The following is a 21,322-nucleotide window of genomic DNA, read 5'->3' on the forward strand; positions in this document are numbered from 1 at the left end:
TAATGTTTTGTGCATTAGGCAATATTTGTGGAATTTTCTTTTCTTTCCAGGTCTCAACTGAAGAAGGAATGAGCTTAGCCAGAGAATATTCCTGCTCCTTTTTTGAGACTTCAGCTGCGCTCCGCTTCTACATTGATGATGTCTTTCATGGACTAGTGAGGGAGATTCGAAGGAAAGAATCCTCACTGTCCATGATAGAGAAGAAGATGAAGAGGAAGGACAGTCTGTGGCGGAAACTGAAGGGATCCCTGAAGAAAAAAAAGGAAAGTACAACCTGATGGCAATTCTCTCTGAACCGCTCATCAGGAGCTGACCACAGTAACCTGTAATAATTCAAAAAGGCAGCATTGACACAGCATCTTCCAGGCCAGGGCCTGGAGCTCCTCCCCTTCAGCTCTCATGCAGAAGTTGTTCCTTGAAGGCCTAATTAATGGTTTCCCTGTGACTCTTCTGTTCTGTAGTGTCATTTAGCATACCCTCTCATACCTTTTCTGCAACTCTGAGTGGAGAAAATACTGTGTTTTTTAACGTGTGCTCCATGGCTGGTCTTCAAATGCTATGAGTTACGCCAGCATCCAAGGCTGAACCAGCTTCCACCAGCTCTAGGACTATGGATACACTTATTGCCTCCTCCTCTGCATGCACAGGTCATTTCACCATCCCAGGAATGAATGACATTGATTTCAATGGACATTTTGACTGTTTAAGGACTCTTGGGGTGGGACCTTCAGCTTTGCGTTCATAGGTTTAGGGTTAGCGTGTCTCGGCCTGCACGCCCGTGTCTGTGTGTGACCGTGTCTGTGAGCCAGGCCCAAAAGGACCCTGGGCACTCCAATCTTGATCCCGTGGTGCCCCATCCCCACTGTGCCCTGCCCAGACAGCAGGCAGCTTTACAAGCAGGGTACAAGTCATGCACCAGCTCTGCAGAGGCTGCAGGGGCTCTTCTCTGTCTCCTCTTGCCAGGGCTGGCTGGCAGAGGTGCCATGTTCCGCAGACATGCTGTGCATTAAAGTCATACAAGAGTTTGTGTTGGAAAGGAACTTTTAAAGGTGATTTGGTCCAAACTTCTGCAATGGATGTGGAGACCTTCAACTTGATCAGGTTTCTCAGAGTCCTGCTCAGCCTGACCTTGGATGTTTCCAAGGATGGGGCATCCACCACCAATCTGGGCATCCTGTGCCAGTGTTTCACCACCAGCCACACTCCCCTGTCCCATCAAGGAGCTCACAAGTGCTCTGTCTGTCCAACGAGTCCCAGAGCCCTCCCTGGAGCAGTGCAGCTCTGTCCCAGCATGTAATAGCATCTGTGATGTAGCATCCAGCCCTTGACTTACTAGAGAATTGCATCAGCACAAATCACCATTGCTCACAGTCCTTGACCATCCAACTGAACCACTTGATTAAGCAGTTGGATAAGTCTTTTTAAATATTCCTTTTAAAACCCAGCATGAAGTAGAGTATATGCTCTTAAACATTTTTTCCCCCTGGAGTTCCTTTAATGTTGTTGCTATTTATAAATTTTATAGATAGAATATGCATAAGTTTTGTCAAAAATAAAGATTGTGATTTCCATGGAGCCATACTAGTAGTCAGTGTCATTTGTGTCTGTCCTGGAGTGATAATTGATATAACAAAAAATATGTATCTTTATTAAATGCTACTTTTTCACTTTTCTTCTGTGATGATTTTGTAGAGTTTCAACCAATTATATTTTGCATACTCTGTGTGGGAGTATTTTTTTTCCCCTCTGTAAAATTTGGAAGGGTTATGGTATTGTGAATAACTTTAGTTCACTAAAATCTAATGCTTTGTTTTCCTCTCTCCCTTCCTTTCAAGGGAATCCCGAGATGTTTTGTGACTTGTCAAAAATCCTTCATCAAAAGTAATGGTTTGTTGTACATTTTTAGATGTGGTATATTTCTATGTGAGAAATTTATTTTGGAGGAATACAAATACATGTACCCATTCTAGGTGAATTTTCTGCGTCCTGTCTCTGAAAGCTGAAGTCTGCATTTACACCATTGCAATTACCATTATTATTTTATCTGTATTGCCACAGAGATTTTAGGTCAAGTGTCCTAGAGACAAAAGGATGTGCTTGTCCAAAGAGTTTATGAGCTAAGTATTGGTGGAGGGACAACAAGAGGCTGCACTGGACAGATGGCAGCTCTGAGACAATAAATAACAAGGGGAAACATCTGTGTCTGTTCCAATCCTGCATGCTGCATAGGGGGGAACGAAGCAGTCATTCCCTGTGCAAGAGAGCATAGAAATTACCACCCTGAGAAACCTTGAGGGATGGTCCTTGTCTTTTTCAGGCAGATGCCTGAGTTTTGAGTCAATTGAAAATCATTTAGTGTTGGTTATGTCATTTCACACCCCTCACTAAGGGACATATAATATCAACATGAACTTGGGTCTGCATTTTTAGGAGTACCTTGGTTCAAGTCAATTTGCAAGACAAAGAAAGGTTGCAGAAAACAACATAGATACAACCTACAGTTAAGTTTTAAATGGATTAATTTGACTAAATATAATATTAATATAATAAATATTCACCGTCATTAAGGTCATCTGGCACAGAGCAACATCTTTCCATATTGTTAAAAAAAATTTAGCCTTCACAGCAGTTACCACACACAACCTGCTCTTGGAAGTAATTCCTGGACTGTGCCAGGTTCTGCACCATGCTGATCAAGGGGTCAAAAAAGTGCTGCTCTTCTGTGGTCTGAAACCAAGATAGGCATCATTCCAACATTTTGGCACTAAGGATGTGCTCAGGTGTCTCCTGAGATATGTTCAAATTAGTGGCACAGACACAGGTTGCATCATATTTTCAGATCCAGCAAGCCCATGAGAAGAGCATGTTCTGTGTGTCTTCAAAACCATTTTGAAATGCTCATTTTGAAAGGCATTTGATACCGGGTTAGTCTCTCAGGAAGAATGAGGCCTCATACCCTCTGAGGATATTCTGTTACACCTTCTATGAGTAATTTCAGGCATTGAATACATCTTAGGCAGAAAATTCTGTATTTATCTCACTCCACTTTGATCATGTAGACTTGAGGATGACATGCAATCATTCAAATCCTGTCTTTGGGTAATACAGAGAGAGATGTCGGTGATTTTTCTCTAATGGCATGAATGGTTAGCATTTGGTGAATCCCTCCTGAACTGGCTATTTCCAGTGACTCCATTTCCCTCCATAAAAAGCAGTCCAGTCTCCCAGCTAACATTTTGATGTCTGAATTCATGAGGGATAAACCCCCTCTGTAAAGATTTTTCCACTCTGTATCAACAGCAGAGAATACTTCTGCAAACGCTAGGCATTGAACCTTGTCTCTGAAACACCTCACCATCCGTTACATCCAAATTGGGAAAGTAATTCTGATTTACCATGACCCAATTCCTCAATAATCTATAATGCTTAACCTCAGTTAATTGAGCAGAGCTGATGTAGGTTAGAGTCAGTGAGGATAACATAAGTCATAACTGCACAAGAGGCTGGGTGCAGCTCCTTTACCTAATTAATCACTTTGATTCCATCACAGAATATTGTATTTAGCTGTCAGAGCTAGCTGAGAGAATTAAAAAAAACAGCAGCTCTGTGTCTGAAGACTTTTCTGTGTCTGACTATTCTCTCATCTAATCGTGTCTGGAGGATTTGAAGAAGGAAACAGATCACTTTATTTTGCTGTGTTGCCTACAGCCCCATGAAGGTAGCAGCTATAACTTATTCCACCGTCAGGCCGTGTTGCAATTGAACCATAATTCAGGTTCCTACAGGAATATAATTAAAGCCAGCTAATAAATAAAATAAAGTAATAACAATTTGCAAAAGTATCCTCGGTGTCTCTCACAAATACATAATATATGGCAGTTAATTACCCTTCTTCACAGCTGTGGCAGATCACATGTTGCCTCTAGTTGAGAAGTGATCTGGGGAAGGCTGTAAGTCAAGGTGGAATATTGCAGAACTAAGGTTTTCCTTTATACATGGCTCTTGCACACCTTAGAACTTTTCTGCAGTACCCTCCTCTGTTCCCTCAGACTGGCAGTTCCTAACTTGTTAGCAATCTGATGTCTTTACTAATGATTGAAAATATGTTCTTTACACACCCAAAAATGTCAGTTTTAAGACTGAGATGTAAGAATGCATAGCTAGAATGAAAAGAACTAAATATCTTTATTTTGTCCACTAAATATATAATATATACACGCAATTTTATAGGCAGTATACATACATACATATGCTAAAATATATATAGTTTCTGAATGTCTCTTATTTGTGGGCTTAGATATTAAGCCCTCTCTTGATCATGATAAATAGTAAAAGAAAACCAACAAAAAACATGTTGAAAGCAAAGCTTAGTCTCATAGTGAAGATTTAGACTTCACAATTGTGTCAAATTCCTCTCCCACGTTGAACGTTTGTCTTGGTGGACTAGGTGTGAAATTCCTGATAAGTAAAATAGCTGTGAGTGGGTCTTCTTATAGAAAGAGTAACCAAAGACACCTGCTGCGGCCACCTCAGATAGAGACATTCAAATAATGGTGAGTATTAAACTTAAAACTGTCCATGTATTTCATATAAATCACAAAAAAGTTTGTGGTTAGCTCCTAGAGCTAACTATACTCACTAGTGTTGGCCTGAATTTGTACTAAAAATCAAAATCTGGGTGTCTAACCTGGACAATTATGCTAATATAACTCAATTAAGTACACTTACAGCAGTTAGCCATATTTAGACATTCCCTTTAGGGACTCTTATTTATGCAAGTGTGCATCAAACACTGCTCTGCATCAAACATTGCTTATGGCTCTGAAAAAAATCCCTGAAAATTTTACCATTTTACCAGAGGAATGGTAAAATCTTTAATGAAATATGAAAATTACTGTTCTCATAACTTTTAATAGCAGTTGAGTGGAATAGTGACTTAGACCAGATCAAGCTCCCTCAGAGTGCTATTTCTAGGTTGTTCTGTCCCTGCAAGAACATGGAGTTAGGATGTCTGCCTGGCACAATGATTTGTAATGGGGATGGCATTGTCTCACAGACACTGTGAAAGTCACCCCAAGAGGCATTGCCCTGCACCTCTAGTCTGATTTATCACTCCCTGATGCTCTTGGTTCTAAACCTCCTCAATTTGAGCTCTCCAATTTCGTTACATCGTGCTGAATTATGGGGTTGTTTTGTGATGAGGACAAATGTCCACTCAAGAGCACCAAACTAATTTCATGATCTGAACTCTTTCCCCAAGAGGTAATAAAGACAAGAACATCCAAAGCCATTGCATCACCTGCTGTATATCTTCTGTCAATAGATAATTAATGTGACAGTTAGATTTTCCCATTCTCGTACTTTGTCATGCATCATTTTTTTACAGCCCTTTTGGACTTGCAACTATTTCAAAAACTGCATGAACAATCTAGAAAGCCATCATTTTTCATGGTGCTCCTGGAGCAGAAGTCCAGTAAAAACATAATTTTAGGATGGTAAAGTAAATCAGATCCTATAATTATATTATATTGCCTTTGTTGTATAAAAAAGCCTGATATCTTTTTACCTTATAGATTAGGTAAAATCAATAGAAGAGAAAGGCAATCTATCTCACATCTGTGAAATTCACCAGAGAAAAATCTTATATATTTATGCTCTTCCTGTATTCAAACAATAGTTTGAAATAATTTTTCCTGGAAAGAGGAAATCAGGATAGAACTAATAAATTAAATAACTAATAGATTAAATAATTTTAAAAAACTGATGCATGGCAAAGTACTGTAAACCATGGTGGTGACTCCATTTAGCCCATTTCAAAAGTTTATTATGCAGCTCCTTGCAATTTTCTCTCTGCAATTCCAAAACACTGAGTAACCAATCTGTTTTCAGCTCTACCAAGATAAGCTCACTCTTTTTCATTTTACAGGTGTATGAAAGTGACAGAACAAGGGGAAATGTATTTAAATTAAAGAGAGTAGGTTTATAATAGATTTAGGTACAGGAAGAAATTCTTTTCTTTACCACAAGAGTGTTGAGGTTCTGGAATAGGTTCCCAAGCAAGCTGTCCCTGCCCCATCCCTGGAAATGTTCAAAGCCAGGGTGGATAGGTCTTGGAGCAACCTGGTCTAGTGGAAGGTGTTGTCCCTGCCCATGGCAGGTGTGTGGAATGAGATGAGCTTTAAGGTCAATTCCAACCCAAACCATTTTATAGTCCTATAATTGTATTTCTTTTGTTCTCTTGCATCAACCCCAGCTGTTTAAAAGGCAGCCTCAAATGTTTTTGACAAACCAAACAGAGCCTTTTGCCTTCTTCATAAATTTCTCATTAATGCTCACACTGAGGAGAAAGAGCAATGTTTTCCCCGGTAAACTTTTGCAAAGTCACTCAGCTTTCTGAATAAAAACTGAATTTGCCTCTACAGCTAGACACTGCTGACTAATCACAGATGCCTCTTTATGTAGGACATTGACTGAATAAGTTTGAGCACATAAAGCATTCAGCCAGCATAAGTGGGTAGCGCCTCTGAAGGCAGTGGAAAATCTGATGGTTGATTCACATCTGTCTCCAGAACAAAACTGCACATTACACCATGATAATGAATATACTTCAATCACACAGAGAAAGATGAGGTTTCTGTCACCGAAAACTTACAAAATCCATAACACAAAGCAAGCCAATTTATGGAAGACAGAATAAACAGACTATTAGTAATGACAGGGATAGGCAGAAGGAGAAGAGGAGAATAAAGCATAAGTAAATGTATGAAAATCGTAAAATCATGGAATGGTTTGGGTTGGAAGGCACTATTAAAGGTCATCTAGTTCAGCCCTCCCTGCTGTAAAAAGGGATAACTTCAACCAGATTACTTTTCACAGAGTCCTGTCCAACCTGACCTTGAATTTGTCCATCTACCACCTCAGTGAGCAACATGTGCCTCTACTGAGCTTGGAAAGCCTTGCAGATTCTCCACTCTTGGTGAGCCTTAACACCTTTTAGAATGGGATCAAGAGCAGATAAAATGAAAAAAATATGTAAGGCAAGCTCCAGAGATTTGGCTCAAGTACACCCACCATAGGAGGTTGGTGGAGGATATTAAGATGAGATGAGTGATACTAAGAGAACAGAAACTGATGATGATTTGCTTCATCCTTCATGTGGATCATGATATTTGGTTGGCTTAGAAAATGAAGGGGAGAGATCACAGAGGTTACAACTGCTATGAGTATGCAAGACGGTTTAGGAACTTTTTAATGTAAATCAAATAAAAAGAACATAGAAAAGAATGGAAAATTGAGCAAGAGGGAACAATACCAAAACTCAGTAAAGTGAATGGGAAGTTTTTATTTCCTCTCTCATCAGGTTTGTAATGACAATCTGCTTGAACCTGACTATGGAATAAGTTGGCCCTTCACTGAAACCTCTTTAGCACTTAGAAAACAAATCTCTCTATGGTCTTTGCTGTGTCCCCTTGCTTTAGGAACTAAAAGTAACCTTTCCAACAGAACAGTTAGGGGAGAAGTAGGATGCTCAGCTTTGTACTTCTGGAAGGATAGCAGCAAAACCCTCATTTGTATGCCTCATAACTAATATAAAAGATGGCATGATAGCTCCCTGCTGAAGATTTTAAATGATACTTCAAATATATAGTTTCATCTGGGAGAGCAGCTACCAGTTTGCAACCAGTGCTTGCAGATCTTTCGCTGCTGGCTTTTTACCTCCCACTGTGCTCAGACCAGATGTTAGTGAAAAATGTAGGAACCTTTTTCTGCTCTCCTGTTTAGTTAATAGGGTGTTCACTGAATACTCCTAAGTCTTTATCTAGCAAAGCTGGATGAAATCCAAGTTATCAGAGAATACAGCAGGGATGTCTTTAAGGAGGCAGATGTTCAAAGGAGTACTTTGAAAAATTTTTTGACCTGTGAGGAGTTGATTACCATGATGTGGATGAAAGATGAGAAGAAAAATAGATGAAACCATGAAGCCTAAGAGAATATGCTATACCTGCCAACAAAGAACTTCAGAAAGACTTAAGTTATATAAGCTGTAAAATACTGCTGTGATGAAAGTTCTGAGCAAGGATAGACCTTCAGGGACTGCAGAGAAATTTGAGAACACTCATTACCATCTCTGCTCTTCCTCCTGACAGATTTTTCAATCCACTTGTCACCGAGTAATAAAAATCCTTACAGGGAATCACAGGTCCAAAGAGATGGGACAGGAGAAGCTGTGTCACAAAAAGATCTTCACTTATAGTGGATAAGGAGGCCTGAGTAGTTTGAAGATTGCTCACCATGAGTTAGATTTTGTAAACTAAGAGCAAGCTTGAAGACCGCTATTAGAAGCCCTCAGTTCACCCTGGACATAAATCAGTGTCAATTATTTCACTGATATACAAGTGACTGTGCTGTTTGTCAGCCTGGTTCTGAAGCAGCCTGTCCTCCTTGGCCAGCATCTTCCAGACACTGCACGGAACCTGCAACCCCACATATTTTTTCTGTTGTGTCCAGGTTTAGAGCAAATTTGGGAAAGAATCCTCCAAAGGAGCTCCGGTGGGAAAAGCAGATGCAATCGGCCCCTCCCCGCAACTGGTCCGGGAGGGAAAAATATCTCCTTGGAGAAAGGTGGAAAAAAACTGTTTATTAAACAATAAAACCAAACCAATATCAAACAAAGAGACCCCTTGCCACTCTAAAAGAGATGACAAACTGAGAAAACCCCAGGTTGCAGCTCAGCTCACTCAGTCTCTGATCAGTCCCTCAGTGCTGGAATTGTCGCAGGCCAGGCCCGGCCCGGTGGGCCACAGCTGCACCTGCCGGTGCTCTCCTGGGTGTTCAGTCCAGAGTAGTTTCAAGAGGTCCAAAGAAAAGGGAAAAAAACAGTCCGGGGAACTTCTTTGCCTCAACTAGCTAACACTAAAAAGCAAAAGAAGAGCTCTGTCCTGCTGTCTGTCCATCCGCAGACAACACAGTCCAGGAGCAGGAATGTGGAGGAGTGAGTGCAGTGTCTGAAAACAAACTGCGCGCTTCTTCTCTCCCCACCTTCACTCTGTAACACTCTTAAAGGTGCAAAATTTATTATTCAACATAAATAGAATGAGACGACTGGGAATAAAAGCATCATATAGTCAACCCAGGACATGTTGCCAAATGGTTCACCAGCAGTGAGTAATGCTAAACCTCTGCCTCACAAACCTGCTGTGGGGCACCTGTGGGTCTCAGCAATGCAGAGCCTGGAGGAGGAATCTCATCCATCACAACACTCTGGGCTGCAGCAGGTCCTTTCCCCTGGGGTGGGTGTGAGCTGGAGCAGGAGAACCATCACCCCTTGGGAGGAACCTGAAGGCAGATGCCCTTTCCAACCATCAGCTGTACTGATCAAACAGGCAGCAATGGCTCTTGTTGACTTATTTTCTTCCCCTTCAGAAAGTCTTAGAATGGTAGAGTTAAATAAAATTTACCATTTTCTTACCACTTTAGAACTGTATGTGTTCTTTTTATCTGGCAGGGCAGGGCAGGCACTATGTGACTGCTTTGTCACTGGAAAATATGCACCTTATGCACCCCAATATTCTCAGAGACACAAACGTATACAAATACACACTGTATTCCAACCCCCAAATTTTATCTGTGCCCATTTGTCATGAAGCCTGCACCTGAAATAAAATAGTAAAATAAGGGAGAATTTTTTTCACATCTTTGTATTACCAGAGGGAAAAAAAAAATGGATCATATGCTTCATAATTTTACTGATAACACCCATACCATCTATTTTCTATGAGGTCCATTGGGTATCTTTCAGTCACTATTTTCCTAAACATAGAAATCATATTTCTCTTCTTTTCACTGCAAAGAAATCCAGAAAAAGTTGCTTAAATTAAATGTATCATTTTAATGTGAGCATATTTGCCTAAAATAAGTACTAAATTTGTTCAAGTGCATCAAATTTGCGTTGTAATAATTCATGGTGAAGATGAGCAAGATATTGGCACTTAGTGGAGTACTTGCATGTGACTTATTTTAGGTATTTTTAATCTCTGTAAAAAATTTATGCCAGTGAGAGAGCAGAGTCTGCTGGGATGACTTTGGGTATGTACATTAATCAGCACTAGCACAAAAAAGTAAATAGAGGTTCAATATTTGGCTAACTTCCAACAGTTGAGACACATTAAATGGTAGGCAAGGTTTGCAAGAGAACAGGTAAAGGCCTTTACATTTAGGTCACCTATATTTAGACAAGATAAAGCACTATGTCTTGTCCTACTAAGAACTGTCCCAGATTAATAGATCATTTCTCTCCCCAGCTTTCACATTTCTGCAGAGGACTGCTGTGCTGCTGCCTACAAAACAATTCCTGGATTTGAAATAAGTTTGAGTATGATTTAACCAAAAAATAAATTGCATTTATCTTTAGAAAATGATAAGTTGAAAAGGATAGGGGTTTACTTTACTTCGACCAGCTCGCAGTATATTTTGTGGTGTATTTTTTTTGTTTAGTTTCTGGGTTTAAGCACTTGTAATGATTAGGTAATACCAGTATCATTTACCATGGGTTTTCCTCTTAAAGGATGAGATTTTCTGTAGAGGCTCATTTTGGAATATTTCACAATCTCTTACCTTAATTAAAGGTTTATAAAACAGCAAAACTTATGCTTCATACTGCATCCAACTAAATGCTGAAACCAAAGCAGAATTCCCAGAAAGCAGATGAAAAGACATTCAGGCATGAAATGAAAACATTCAGGCATGTTTTCTATCATCCTTCAAACACTGTTCAGTGGAAACCACCTGAGTCAGAAGTCATATCTGAGAAATCAGCGATCCTCAATTGAGAATCTTTCACAAAATTGTTCTGGAACTTGTTTTTGGCATCCAAGCAAAAGGCTAAACCTTTTGTATCCAGTTAAGTTTTGCACAACACCCTCCTGAGAAACCTTGAGAAACACAAATTATTTCCCTCTTTTTATCCAATTGCAGAATGGACACAAGTGTCATATAAGTTCACAAATTTCTCTACAGATAACAGCATTTGGACCTCTAGAGCTTGATTTCCATAGCATTCTTGTTTCTTGAGGGACAGAGGTCTTTCCATAGAAGAAGCCATAAGCTCTACACAGCACCCTGGGGCATCCCAATGGGATTCTTGGGCAGGTAGGTACATGTGAGAACACAGGAGACAAACAAAACCCCAACATATGAAGGGGTTTCATTGTGTCCTGCTTGCATGGGATGGTTCCTGACCCACGTCAATGTCCAAACAGTGCCAAACCTTCAAAATCCTGAGAGGAGTTAGATCACAGAATCCTGGAGTGGTTTGGGTTGGAAGGGAGATTAACAGTCCTCTTATTTTAACCCCCTGCCATGGGCAGGGACACTTTCCACCTCACCAGGTTGCTCAGACACCCAAGCTGGCCTGGAATGTTTTCAGGGATGGGGTAGCCACAGCTTCCCTGGGCATCTGTGCCAGAACCTCATGATCCTCACAGACAGAGCCATATATATCCACTCACTCTGTGCCATGGGCCATATACTCTAACCCTCTAAAACAATCAGTATCAAAAACCCCCAAACTGTTGTTTTTCCCACTGCAAAGGGAATAAGTTATCTCACATTTCTCACAGCAGTTTCTTGAATAAACTTTGAGTGCTTGTGTGACATGTGTGCAGGACCAGTGCAGCCACAAAGTCATTACTGACATATTTCCAAGTCACTATACCATGGCAAAGATGTTTATATGTCTTTTGTTGCCTTGTAAATACAAAATAAATTTGAGAGAACTGTGGCAGCTGCTCTGAGATGTGATAGAGGTTCAGCTTCTATGGACCATCAGGAAGAAAAACGAGAAGCCTTTGAGTTTGCAATTTGAAAATAAACACTACTACAGAGCCTAGAAGAAGCACTGCATTGAGCAAGATCATTAAGAAACAAAAAAAAAAAGGCCTTCTCCAATGGGGAAAAAGATTTAAAGCAGCTACTCATTTACTTGAATTAATCTTGAGGTCCTGCTCCACACTGGCCTTGGATCACTCTGCATGTTGTTCTCCAGTTATTTTTAAACTTTTATTAATTTACAAACTTAGTTTATTTAAAACTAAGGTTTATTTTACCTTAGTTCTAATTGCCTCATCTAAGCATTGAAATCAAAAACGTAGCATTACCTGTGTGGGTTGTATAATCCAAACTTCAGGGGTATTTAGAAATTCTCTCCAAACTCTGCTTTCTAGGACTTTTTGAAAGTCAGGTATAAAATTATCAGGAAATTCATTGTAATGGTCACTTTTTATAGAATCATGGGATTACAGAATTGTTTGGATTGGGAGAAGCCTTAAAGACCATGAAGTTCCAACTTCTTTCCATGAACAGGGACATCTCCCACAAGACCAGGTTGTTACTGGAAGGTGTCCTTTTCTCAGAGTCAAGAGTCTAATAAGGTCACTGTTCAATAAAATAAAAATGTACTCTGCTATTTATCCCCAAAGTACCTTAAAATCCCCCAAACATGTAAACAAAATAAATATACATCAGAGTCATAAAATAGCAAGAAGTTTTGGGGTTTTTTTACAAAACAGGAATGAAGCTAGGATATTCAGGTTTAGTCAGTTCTTGATTCTGGAACCACTTCAATCCTTTATGAAAAATGAGGGAGGATGCTAAAATTAATTTCAGTATTGGTTTATTAAAGATTTTCTGTTACAATACCCTGTTCAGTGAGAATTTTCCTTTGTTTTAATATAGAACGCATTAATTTTGCATTCTGACATTATGATTTTAAGAACACAATTTTTGCAGATCAGATATAAAAATTAAAAATGTCAAATTATATATGCATGAAATCAATATATCAACTAGAAACCTGTTACTTTTTTACTTAAAATATTAAATTTGGAGGGTTTTTTTTATTATAAGAAATACTTTGCATGTTTTTCTTGTGTCCAGTTCAAGTTTTATCTAGTAAACACTGAAGAATTTTAGTTTTAGTGTTCTATTGAAAGTAGAACATTCTAGAACATTCACAGGGATGGGGCAGCCACATCTTATCTGAGTAACCTATGCCAGGGCCTCACCACCCTGGTAGGTAAGAATTTCTTCTTAATGTCCAATGTAAACCTTTCTCTCTCAGCGTGAGGCTATTCCAGTTTTACTCCCAGTCTGCTAAATCTTGAATAAACTTCTGCTAAATCTGTTGTCCAAAGTGGGTTTCTAAACTTTAATCAAAGCATTAAAAGTGCTGGGAGATGAACCATGGGACTTAAAGTCCTGAAAAATGATTGAACTAGTCCACAGAAAACAGCTCAATGAGAGTGTATGAGATCCTGCTCATTTCATATTTTAGTGGATTGTTTAAAACTCTGAGTTAAGCACCTGTATCAGGCTTGTGCCTTCTGTCGTACCTAATCACCTAAAAGTGTTTATTCTTTCTTGAAATGGACTGAGAAGGGCAAATGGAGATCCCTCTTGATTCAGGGGCTCTAAGACAGAGAATTTGTTCAACCACAAGCCCAGACTCTGAGTTGCATCTGAGATAGCTCCAGACCTCTGCTGTACTCAAATCCTGGGCATACACCAAACTAAGACAACTGTGAAAGTTATTAAAACACAATACAAACAAAGGAGTTGGGCAAGCATTTTGATGCATGAATTTATATTTCTAAATTTCAAGGGAGAAGTGGAATATTTGCTACCCTCCAATTCACATGCTTTGATTTGGAGCATGGTAGTTCCCATTCTGCAAAATGGAACTGTCAAAGTTCCATTCTGTCAAAGTTTCAAAAGACATTACCTGTCTGAGCATCCTCCTAAAGAGAAAACCATGAACAGTTAGATCTGAAAATGAAGATTAGAAGCATTTTTTTAAGGATGCTGCTGCCTGTTATAAAAACATGTTTCATTTTTATCAGGCCTCTGCTGTAATTAAGGGACTGACCAGTACTAGCAGTTACATAAAACCACTATCTCACTGGAGCAGTAGAAATAATGTTGCCAAGATGATTCTGGTTTTTGTGATATTCTAAACATATGGTGAGACAAAAACACTGTAATACAAAGGCTTAAATCTTGCTGGGCACAAAGGCTTCATTTCAACTCTCAACTGAGAAACTGGGACTTTCATTACTATGATAATTCCAGGTAAGAGGGCCAAAAATAGTTGATTTTCCTGCAGACTTAAAAATTAAAATTCTTGAACAACCTGAAATATCTTAATACAGCAGCAGGTTTTTATGGAGATAGTGTTCATTAACATACTTGCATTACTGTATGTTTCAGTTAAAAAAAAAGATAAAAATTCCAAGTTATGTTGGATTCAGATCAAATCATCCAGGCAAGCTTCCAGAGAGTGGGCTGTTTCCCAAATGACAGTAATTTCATTAGTATACTTCCTGCAGCTCATCCAACATGCTAAACCAAGCACGTGGTAGTAGGTGATGTTGTCTAAATATTTTGTGCTCCTATAACAAGGGTTTGATAAGTGATTTAACTCTGTTGTCACCAAACTAAATAGGTGATTTCATCTTGACACCAGTATTAAAGGAATCAAGGCAGGTACTTTATGCAACTGCAAGTTATGAAGCTTCCTCTGGGTTTATCTTGAGGTTGTTTTTTATTCATCACTTCTTTTTGAAGGGGAGGAGAGCAGCCAAAAGTGGACACTGGACAGGGCTAACACAGCTTTAAAAGAGTAAAAAAAAAAGCTTAAAAGAATCCTAGATTTTATTTATGGGCCAGAGAAAATAAGGACTATGTTAAGAAAATTAGGAACTGGGAAAAATTATGTGAGGAAGGTTCACTTAAAGATGTTGGCAAATTTTCACATCCTGTTGCAATGTGGGAAGCTTTGTGTCTGAAAAGGTCAGAAAACTGTGCAAAGAGCTCTTTATATAACCCTATCCATTTCTTGTCTATTTCAGCCTAAAATCTTTACTGCAAGTTCAACCTTTATTCTAAATTTACCAGTTCTGCCTCCAAGTGTTTCTTGTTAATTTTTCTCTTTGGAGTAAAACAAGTGAACCCTGATCAAGAGCATCAGTGCTTCATTGTAAACAATGACATTATTATCTTTATTTCCTTAAATTCTTTGTGAGTTCATAATTATTTCTTTTCCTGCCTCCATCTCCCTGATGACTGAGGAACAGTTTTATTATGGGATTTTGCATGATGGGGTTCAGTTGTGCACCCAAATGTGTTCGTGCACTTCTGCTCTGGAGAGCGTTTAAATGTGAGAACATGAAAGAGACTTTTGAGAGGAAAAGAGATGAGTCTCAGCATGCCTTTTGTCATTGCAAACAATCTTTCACAAGTGATCTATGTGCTTTACAAGCCTTAGCTGCTGAATATCCACTGGTAAATCTGCCCTCATGCATTGTCAGATGAGGGAGCAGAAAGGCAAAATAATAATGATCTTAGGCCATAGATTCTCCACCACGTGAAGTGCAATAAATCTTTCCTAAATAGTTCTATTATTTTCCTCTGTGAAGCACTTCTGCAAATTTTTTAATAAATTATTACAGAAAATTGGCGTCCATTTCGAAATTCTGAGTGTCAGTACAATTTATAGAGCAAAACTTCTTTGTAATTAACAAGAAATCGAAAAATGCCGAGAAAATTCAGCTTTCTCATCACCTTAGCCAAGCATACTATGGTTCTATAATCCAAAACCACTCTAATATGTATTTTATTATCTTCAATGCTGATACAAATAATTATGTGGAGTCAGATCTCTTAGGACTTCCAAATTTCAGCCTCATTTTGTTGAGTCCGAAATGTTCAATAACCTTGATTAAATGCCAGCAAGGGATCTGAGTCTGAGACATCACATAATAAAGCTGAGTCAAATATTAGTTCTGTGCAATCCTGGCTCACTTTGCAAAACCTTTGGGAATGTTTTAAACTATTGCTGTTCAGTGATTTCTGCAGCATTGCTAAGACCACTCCACTAGCATATTTCCAAAACTGGATCCCTAGGATTGTGGAGAATGTGCAAAAGTTTCTGATTTGCATTTTATTTTCAGGAGAGCAGTTCAGTTCCATTGGCACAGAGTTTAAATTCTGAGTATGTCTGGTCACAATCCATTACAGTTATTTTTTTCCCATCAGCAAACCCAGGCTTCAAAGGAGGGGAAGGAAATGCAATCTCCTTGTCCATGAAGGATTGTCACAGTGGTGGCAGGAATGTCAAATCTTTCTTGTTTTTCTAACACCTGTTTTGGAGGTTTTTTTTTTCCTCCCTATCATCCTAATTTAGTCCTTTTCATTACAGCTAACAAAACCCATCATAAGCAAGCAAAATGCCATCAAGATAAGTAAATGTTAGATTAAGTTAAAATATTTTAATATGCATTGTCTGTGTCTAGAATAGAAACTGAGATGAGATGGGAAATATTCATGGGCACTGAAATGTGGTTTTCTATGCTATGGATCTGACAAAATATTTACCAACTTGCTTATTCCAAACACCTTCCCTGAGTAACTCTCAGACATCATTTGGTAATTAGAAGAGTTGAGGAGTCCTTTCTCTGTAAACAATTAACATGCTGCCTCCCTGCTTTCAAAGTTTGATCAATTTCCTGGCATAGGGATGGGGTATTTGGTTCCTGTTGACCTCCATGTCCTAGAATATTCTCATGCACACTCAATACATGGTATTGGATTGACCTGAAATTCTTTTATTCTGGATCCTCCTTGATTTCAGCTCTTCACATCCACTTACAAAGCAAAACAAAATGTCTTTCTCTGAAGCAAGGAGGCTTGCTGCCTTGTCAATTTACTTTCTGTCATTGTTTGATGTTGGTAATTAATCTCTTAATTTCTTCCAGGGCAAAAATGAATGAATGAGTGAATGAAAAATTTCATTGCATATAGACAATATTTTAGAGGTGTTCCTTGTGTGCAGTGTCAGGTGTCAATGAAAAGCTGAGCTTAAAGTGTAGCTAAACCTCAGCTAGAATACTGGCAGGCTTTCTCTCTTCTCCCTGCCAACTTAATTTGATGAATCTTGTTAAAATTTCTGTATCTAAGGTACCCATTCTTTCGTCAAATATGGCTGCAATTTGGCAAATTGATTTATAAGTTATTAAAGCTGCAGGTAAATCAACAAAGACATAGACATGTGTGCAGTCGTGCAGAGCTGGGCCACACAATAATTGTTTTAATTAGAAAATCTAGCAAATGACAAATCCTCTTACAGGTCTTATTATCTAACTTATTCAGAGTCTTTTATTCCAAGACAATAACACCAGAGATTTCATTAGCTGTTCAAAAAAAAAAAAAAAAAAAAAATTAACCTATTACCAGTCAATTGAAATGGCATCTTTTATCTTATGGTTCATACAGAAAAAAAATAAATTAAAAATAAAAAAAAAGTAGTCAAAAAAAACTTATCCTGTTACATATTTTTCTATGGAGGTTCCATAAATAAATCTCACAAACATCTTCACCTTCTAGTTCTGGAGAGAATCTCTGAAGCTTAGAGATGTAGAATATAATATAGTATATAAATAAGTTCAATATTCTGGCGCACTGTTCACATCCTATCTTTATAAAGATTTGACTTGCTCTGGGACAGCAGTGTTAACAAGAGTCATTTCAGCTTTTTGAAATTACATCTGCTTTTCTGGTGCCCTCCTAACTGGTGAAACCATAGGGGAAGATGCCAAAATCGGATGACAGCTAACATTTCAACTTGAACATAAAATTTCAGAAGTTTCATGAGATCAGACATAAAGAGCAGCAGAAATAAATTCACGAGTAATCTCCACCATCACATGGATTTATATATAGCAAGACTGGAAACCCAAGGATTTTTATAAAGTATTTTATAAACATTAATTAATCACATCTTGCTTGAACAATTTTGTGGAGTATGAATTATTAACCTAAGGTTTACACACAGGCAAACAGGCACTTCACTTTAATTTCTCTCCTCTGTGGCAAATCATGCTTGTGTTCCAGTATATTCTGAATTATCTGGAAGGCTTCAAACCACTACAAGAGTGCTCTCACTCTTTTTTGGTTTGGTATTTTTTTGGTGTTTTCTGTTTTTTATTGGTTTTTGTTGCATATTGGTTTTTTTTCAGTACACCCCCACTCCTCCTCCCTTTCCATCATATCTGCAGTTTAGAAATTGGTTTACTGTTTTTCAAAGTTTTGCATGCAAATTCTGCTTTTTCAAGTCATTCAGTTACGTGCCTCTGATTCTCTGATAGAATTTTACCACAGCTGTGGTTGTCTATCTCTGCCTGTGGACTAACTGTGTAAAACAGAAAATGCTCTGTAAAATATTTGTAATAGCCTTTATCTTTTTTTTAAGGAAGGGATGAAGTAAAACATGTCAGAGAAAATGAAAGAAAATAACTTCATTACAAGAAAAAGGTTAACACAACACTTCTGCTCCAATAAAAAAAAACAGTTTGGTATTGTTACCAGACAGATTTGTTGCATTTTTTTAATTCTTGAGAAAGTTAAAAGTTTTAGCTTTTAAAAGACTGAGAAATAGTGGTGAAGACATTCTAGTTTCTAACCTACTTTCATCTGCTTAAGTAACCCAGAAAAAGTAAATTTAATTCTTATTATTTCAATTTTCTGAACATTTTTGAGGGGGAAAGTTAGGGTTTTGGTTTTTTTCTTTTTAATTACAAAAATAAATCTACTGAAAGGAGTCTATCCTTTGTTCATTGGTCTGCTGGTTTATATTAACCTTAACTTCTCCATTTTCAGTCCTATGCATATGTGATATCACTGTCACAGCGAGCCTAGGAACAAAATCTTTGAGATCACTGTGTTATGGTAATAGATAAAGGGTTCAAAACAGCAAAACCTTGGAGGCTGAATACCAACAGAAATTTCAGTGGAAGCTTCTGACACCCAAGGCTGCCTGAATGAAAGCCAGGAAGATCAGAAAGGAGCTGTATTTTTGCTTTGTCAGGATCTTGGTCAGGTATGTCCTGTCAAGGGACTGCACATGGTATCTTCAAATATCTCCTGACCCCCATGCACCACTTTTAGCCCCAAAAACAAATGTGTGCTCATTCTTGGGACGCTCAGTGAGACAAGTGGTGTGCAGCTGCAGGACATTTGCCTCCAGCCTCCTCTGTTTGTGCTCATCCATGACTCACAGATCATTCGTTCTGCAAGTCTGACATCCCCCCAGATGTGTCAGGCTAACTGTGAATGTGTAGAGCTCTTTTCCACACATGTTGGGCATATGTCCCAGATTCCTACATATCTGGCAGCCGCATTGAATAAATTTTTTCTCACAGAGAAAAAGTATCCAGTCGAACAATAGAATTTCTATTTATGCCAGTCAGCTTTTTCAGGTAGAGGAAGAAAAAAAAAAAAAAAAAGACCAAGCATAAAAACAGGTTGTTGGAAAATTCACATCTTTGCTGACTTTTTTGTTCCTCATCTTCAAGATAGCCTAAAACCCTTCTGAAGCTGGTCAATATTGCTGGTCAATATTGCTGTTCAGGGCAGTGTGCTCCTGTGTGTCTTTATCATCTGGCTTATATTTAGCACAGATACCGTGAACTGCCTTATTTTTCAGTTTTTGCTGTAATATGTCACAAAAAAGAACAGTTCTAAAAAGAAGAGAAGTGCAATGAATGTCACTCTGTCCTTTATCCCAGATGTGGATGAGCTGAGATGTCCTGGGACTAATCATTAATACATCCTGGACAAATGAACAAGAGGTGCCAAACTGTCTGCAAAGCCCAAATAGATCTGCTCATATCATCCAGTAATACCAGCTGCTGGTGGGTATTAATCATTGAAATGATCCACAAAATCTGGGCCAAGGCACCTCGGGGGACTTGTGACAATAATTGATATTTTTGGCTGACCTCCATCTGTTCCTTTAAACTCAAAATTTGAAAGACTTTTCTTCACCCTTGCTTACTAGCAGTTGATTTTGTCCACACACGACAGTGAACTTTTGCACTGATGGATCAAAAACCTTCTGGCATAATGGTATACTTGTCATTTCTCCTAGGTAGCTTCTATCCAGAGTCCTAACGTGTCTCCCCTTTGTCATTTTCTGCTGCTGGGTCAAATTTGGGCAATTTTCAAACCCCATTGGGATGGTCACAATGAAGATCACTGCCTGTTCGATTATGCATTTTTTGGCACACACACTGTGCCAGCATTAAACAATTCTAGAAAATATGCACTATAGACTTGACAATTATTGTATCTCAGCGTGTGGCTGTCTGTGGTTTTTATGGTTTCCAAACAATGGCATGTGGGCCAGATTGCATGAATAGCCTAGTGTTGTTGAGCAGCAGTAATGAGGATGTCAGTTGAGAGCATTAAATAAGCTTCCCTTAGTCATTTAAAGGATTTATGTAAGTATCTGGTTGTTTGTCAGCTTCACATTACATGAAACAACTACCCCATATTTTTGTATCAATGGGTCATACTTGCATGTTCAAACAGGAGGAGAGGCAGAAAATATCACTGGGTTCCAGCCATGTTCTTCATAAAGTCCTTGTTGCAAACAGTACAACAAAAAACTAGATTAACTTATGGATAAGGCAGTATCTGTAACTAATACTACTTGTTTTCTATCCACAATTATCCAAATTTCATGTACTCTGTGCTCCACTGCTGCTACTGCAGTAACTATAAAACAACCAAACTCCCCATGTAGCATCTAATCACATATACCACAAGCTATGCTGATGCATATTTATGCATTTAGTAAATGCTGAGTCCAAAACACAAACAAAAATACACAGCTTTTTGCCTTTTCAAAGGATGTTTGTTTAGAATTTTTTATTTATTCAGCCAAATGAGATGTTGCTGAGTGCAAAATGCTTCATACAGCCACGACCAAAAGACATATTCCTTAAAGGCTTCACACCGTCTCACACCTGCAGCTGCTAAAACTGAGTCAGAGCCCAGAAACCAGAAAAATCCAGGATCAGAACTGCAGTAAGGACAAGAATTTCTTATCTTTAACCACTTGATTCCCTGAGCATACTTAAGCACTAAAGCTTCAGTCAAACACTTTTTGGTTAGCCACTAGGAAAACAAAAAATCTTAAAATGTGTTATTTGCTATTTTGATCACAAAGGTTAATTTTAAAGCAGGTTTCTTAGAATAGAACCTTAGAATGGTTTGGGTTGGAAGGGGCCCCAAAGACCATCAGGTTCCAACCCCCTGCCATGGGCAGGGACACCTTCCACCATCCCAGGTTGCTCCAAGCCCTGTCCATCCTGTGCCAGGGATGAGGCAGCCTCAGCTTCTCTGGGCAGCCTGTGCCAGGACCCCAGCACCCTCACAGCCAAGAATTTCTTGTGTATGTATAACCTTAATTTCCCCTCACTGTGTTTGA

At 38.7% G+C, this 21,322-nt stretch overlaps 1 protein-coding gene across 3 annotated transcripts in view; it reads left to right on the forward strand.

Moving 5' to 3' along the window:
- RIT2 (Ras like without CAAX 2) overlaps positions 1–21,322 on the forward strand; it is a 218,125-nt gene that overhangs the window by 179,236 nt on the left and 17,567 nt on the right. For 2 of the 3 annotated variants that reach the window (XM_064736490.1, XM_064736491.1), the window contains exon 6: positions 51–1,575. The exons of the other annotated variant lie outside the window; for it this stretch is intronic. In XM_064736490.1, coding sequence (XP_064592560.1) covers positions 51–278 — 228 coding nt within the window. In that variant the 3' untranslated portion in view covers positions 279–1,575. Of the gene's footprint in view, positions 1–50; positions 1,576–21,322 lie in introns of those variants that run through there. 3 annotated transcript variants of the gene reach the window in all.

Source organism: Zonotrichia leucophrys, chromosome Z, assembly GCF_028769735.1.
Source record: "Zonotrichia leucophrys gambelii isolate GWCS_2022_RI chromosome Z, RI_Zleu_2.0, whole genome shotgun sequence".
Taxonomy (NCBI): Eukaryota; Metazoa; Chordata; class Aves; order Passeriformes; family Passerellidae; genus Zonotrichia; species Zonotrichia leucophrys.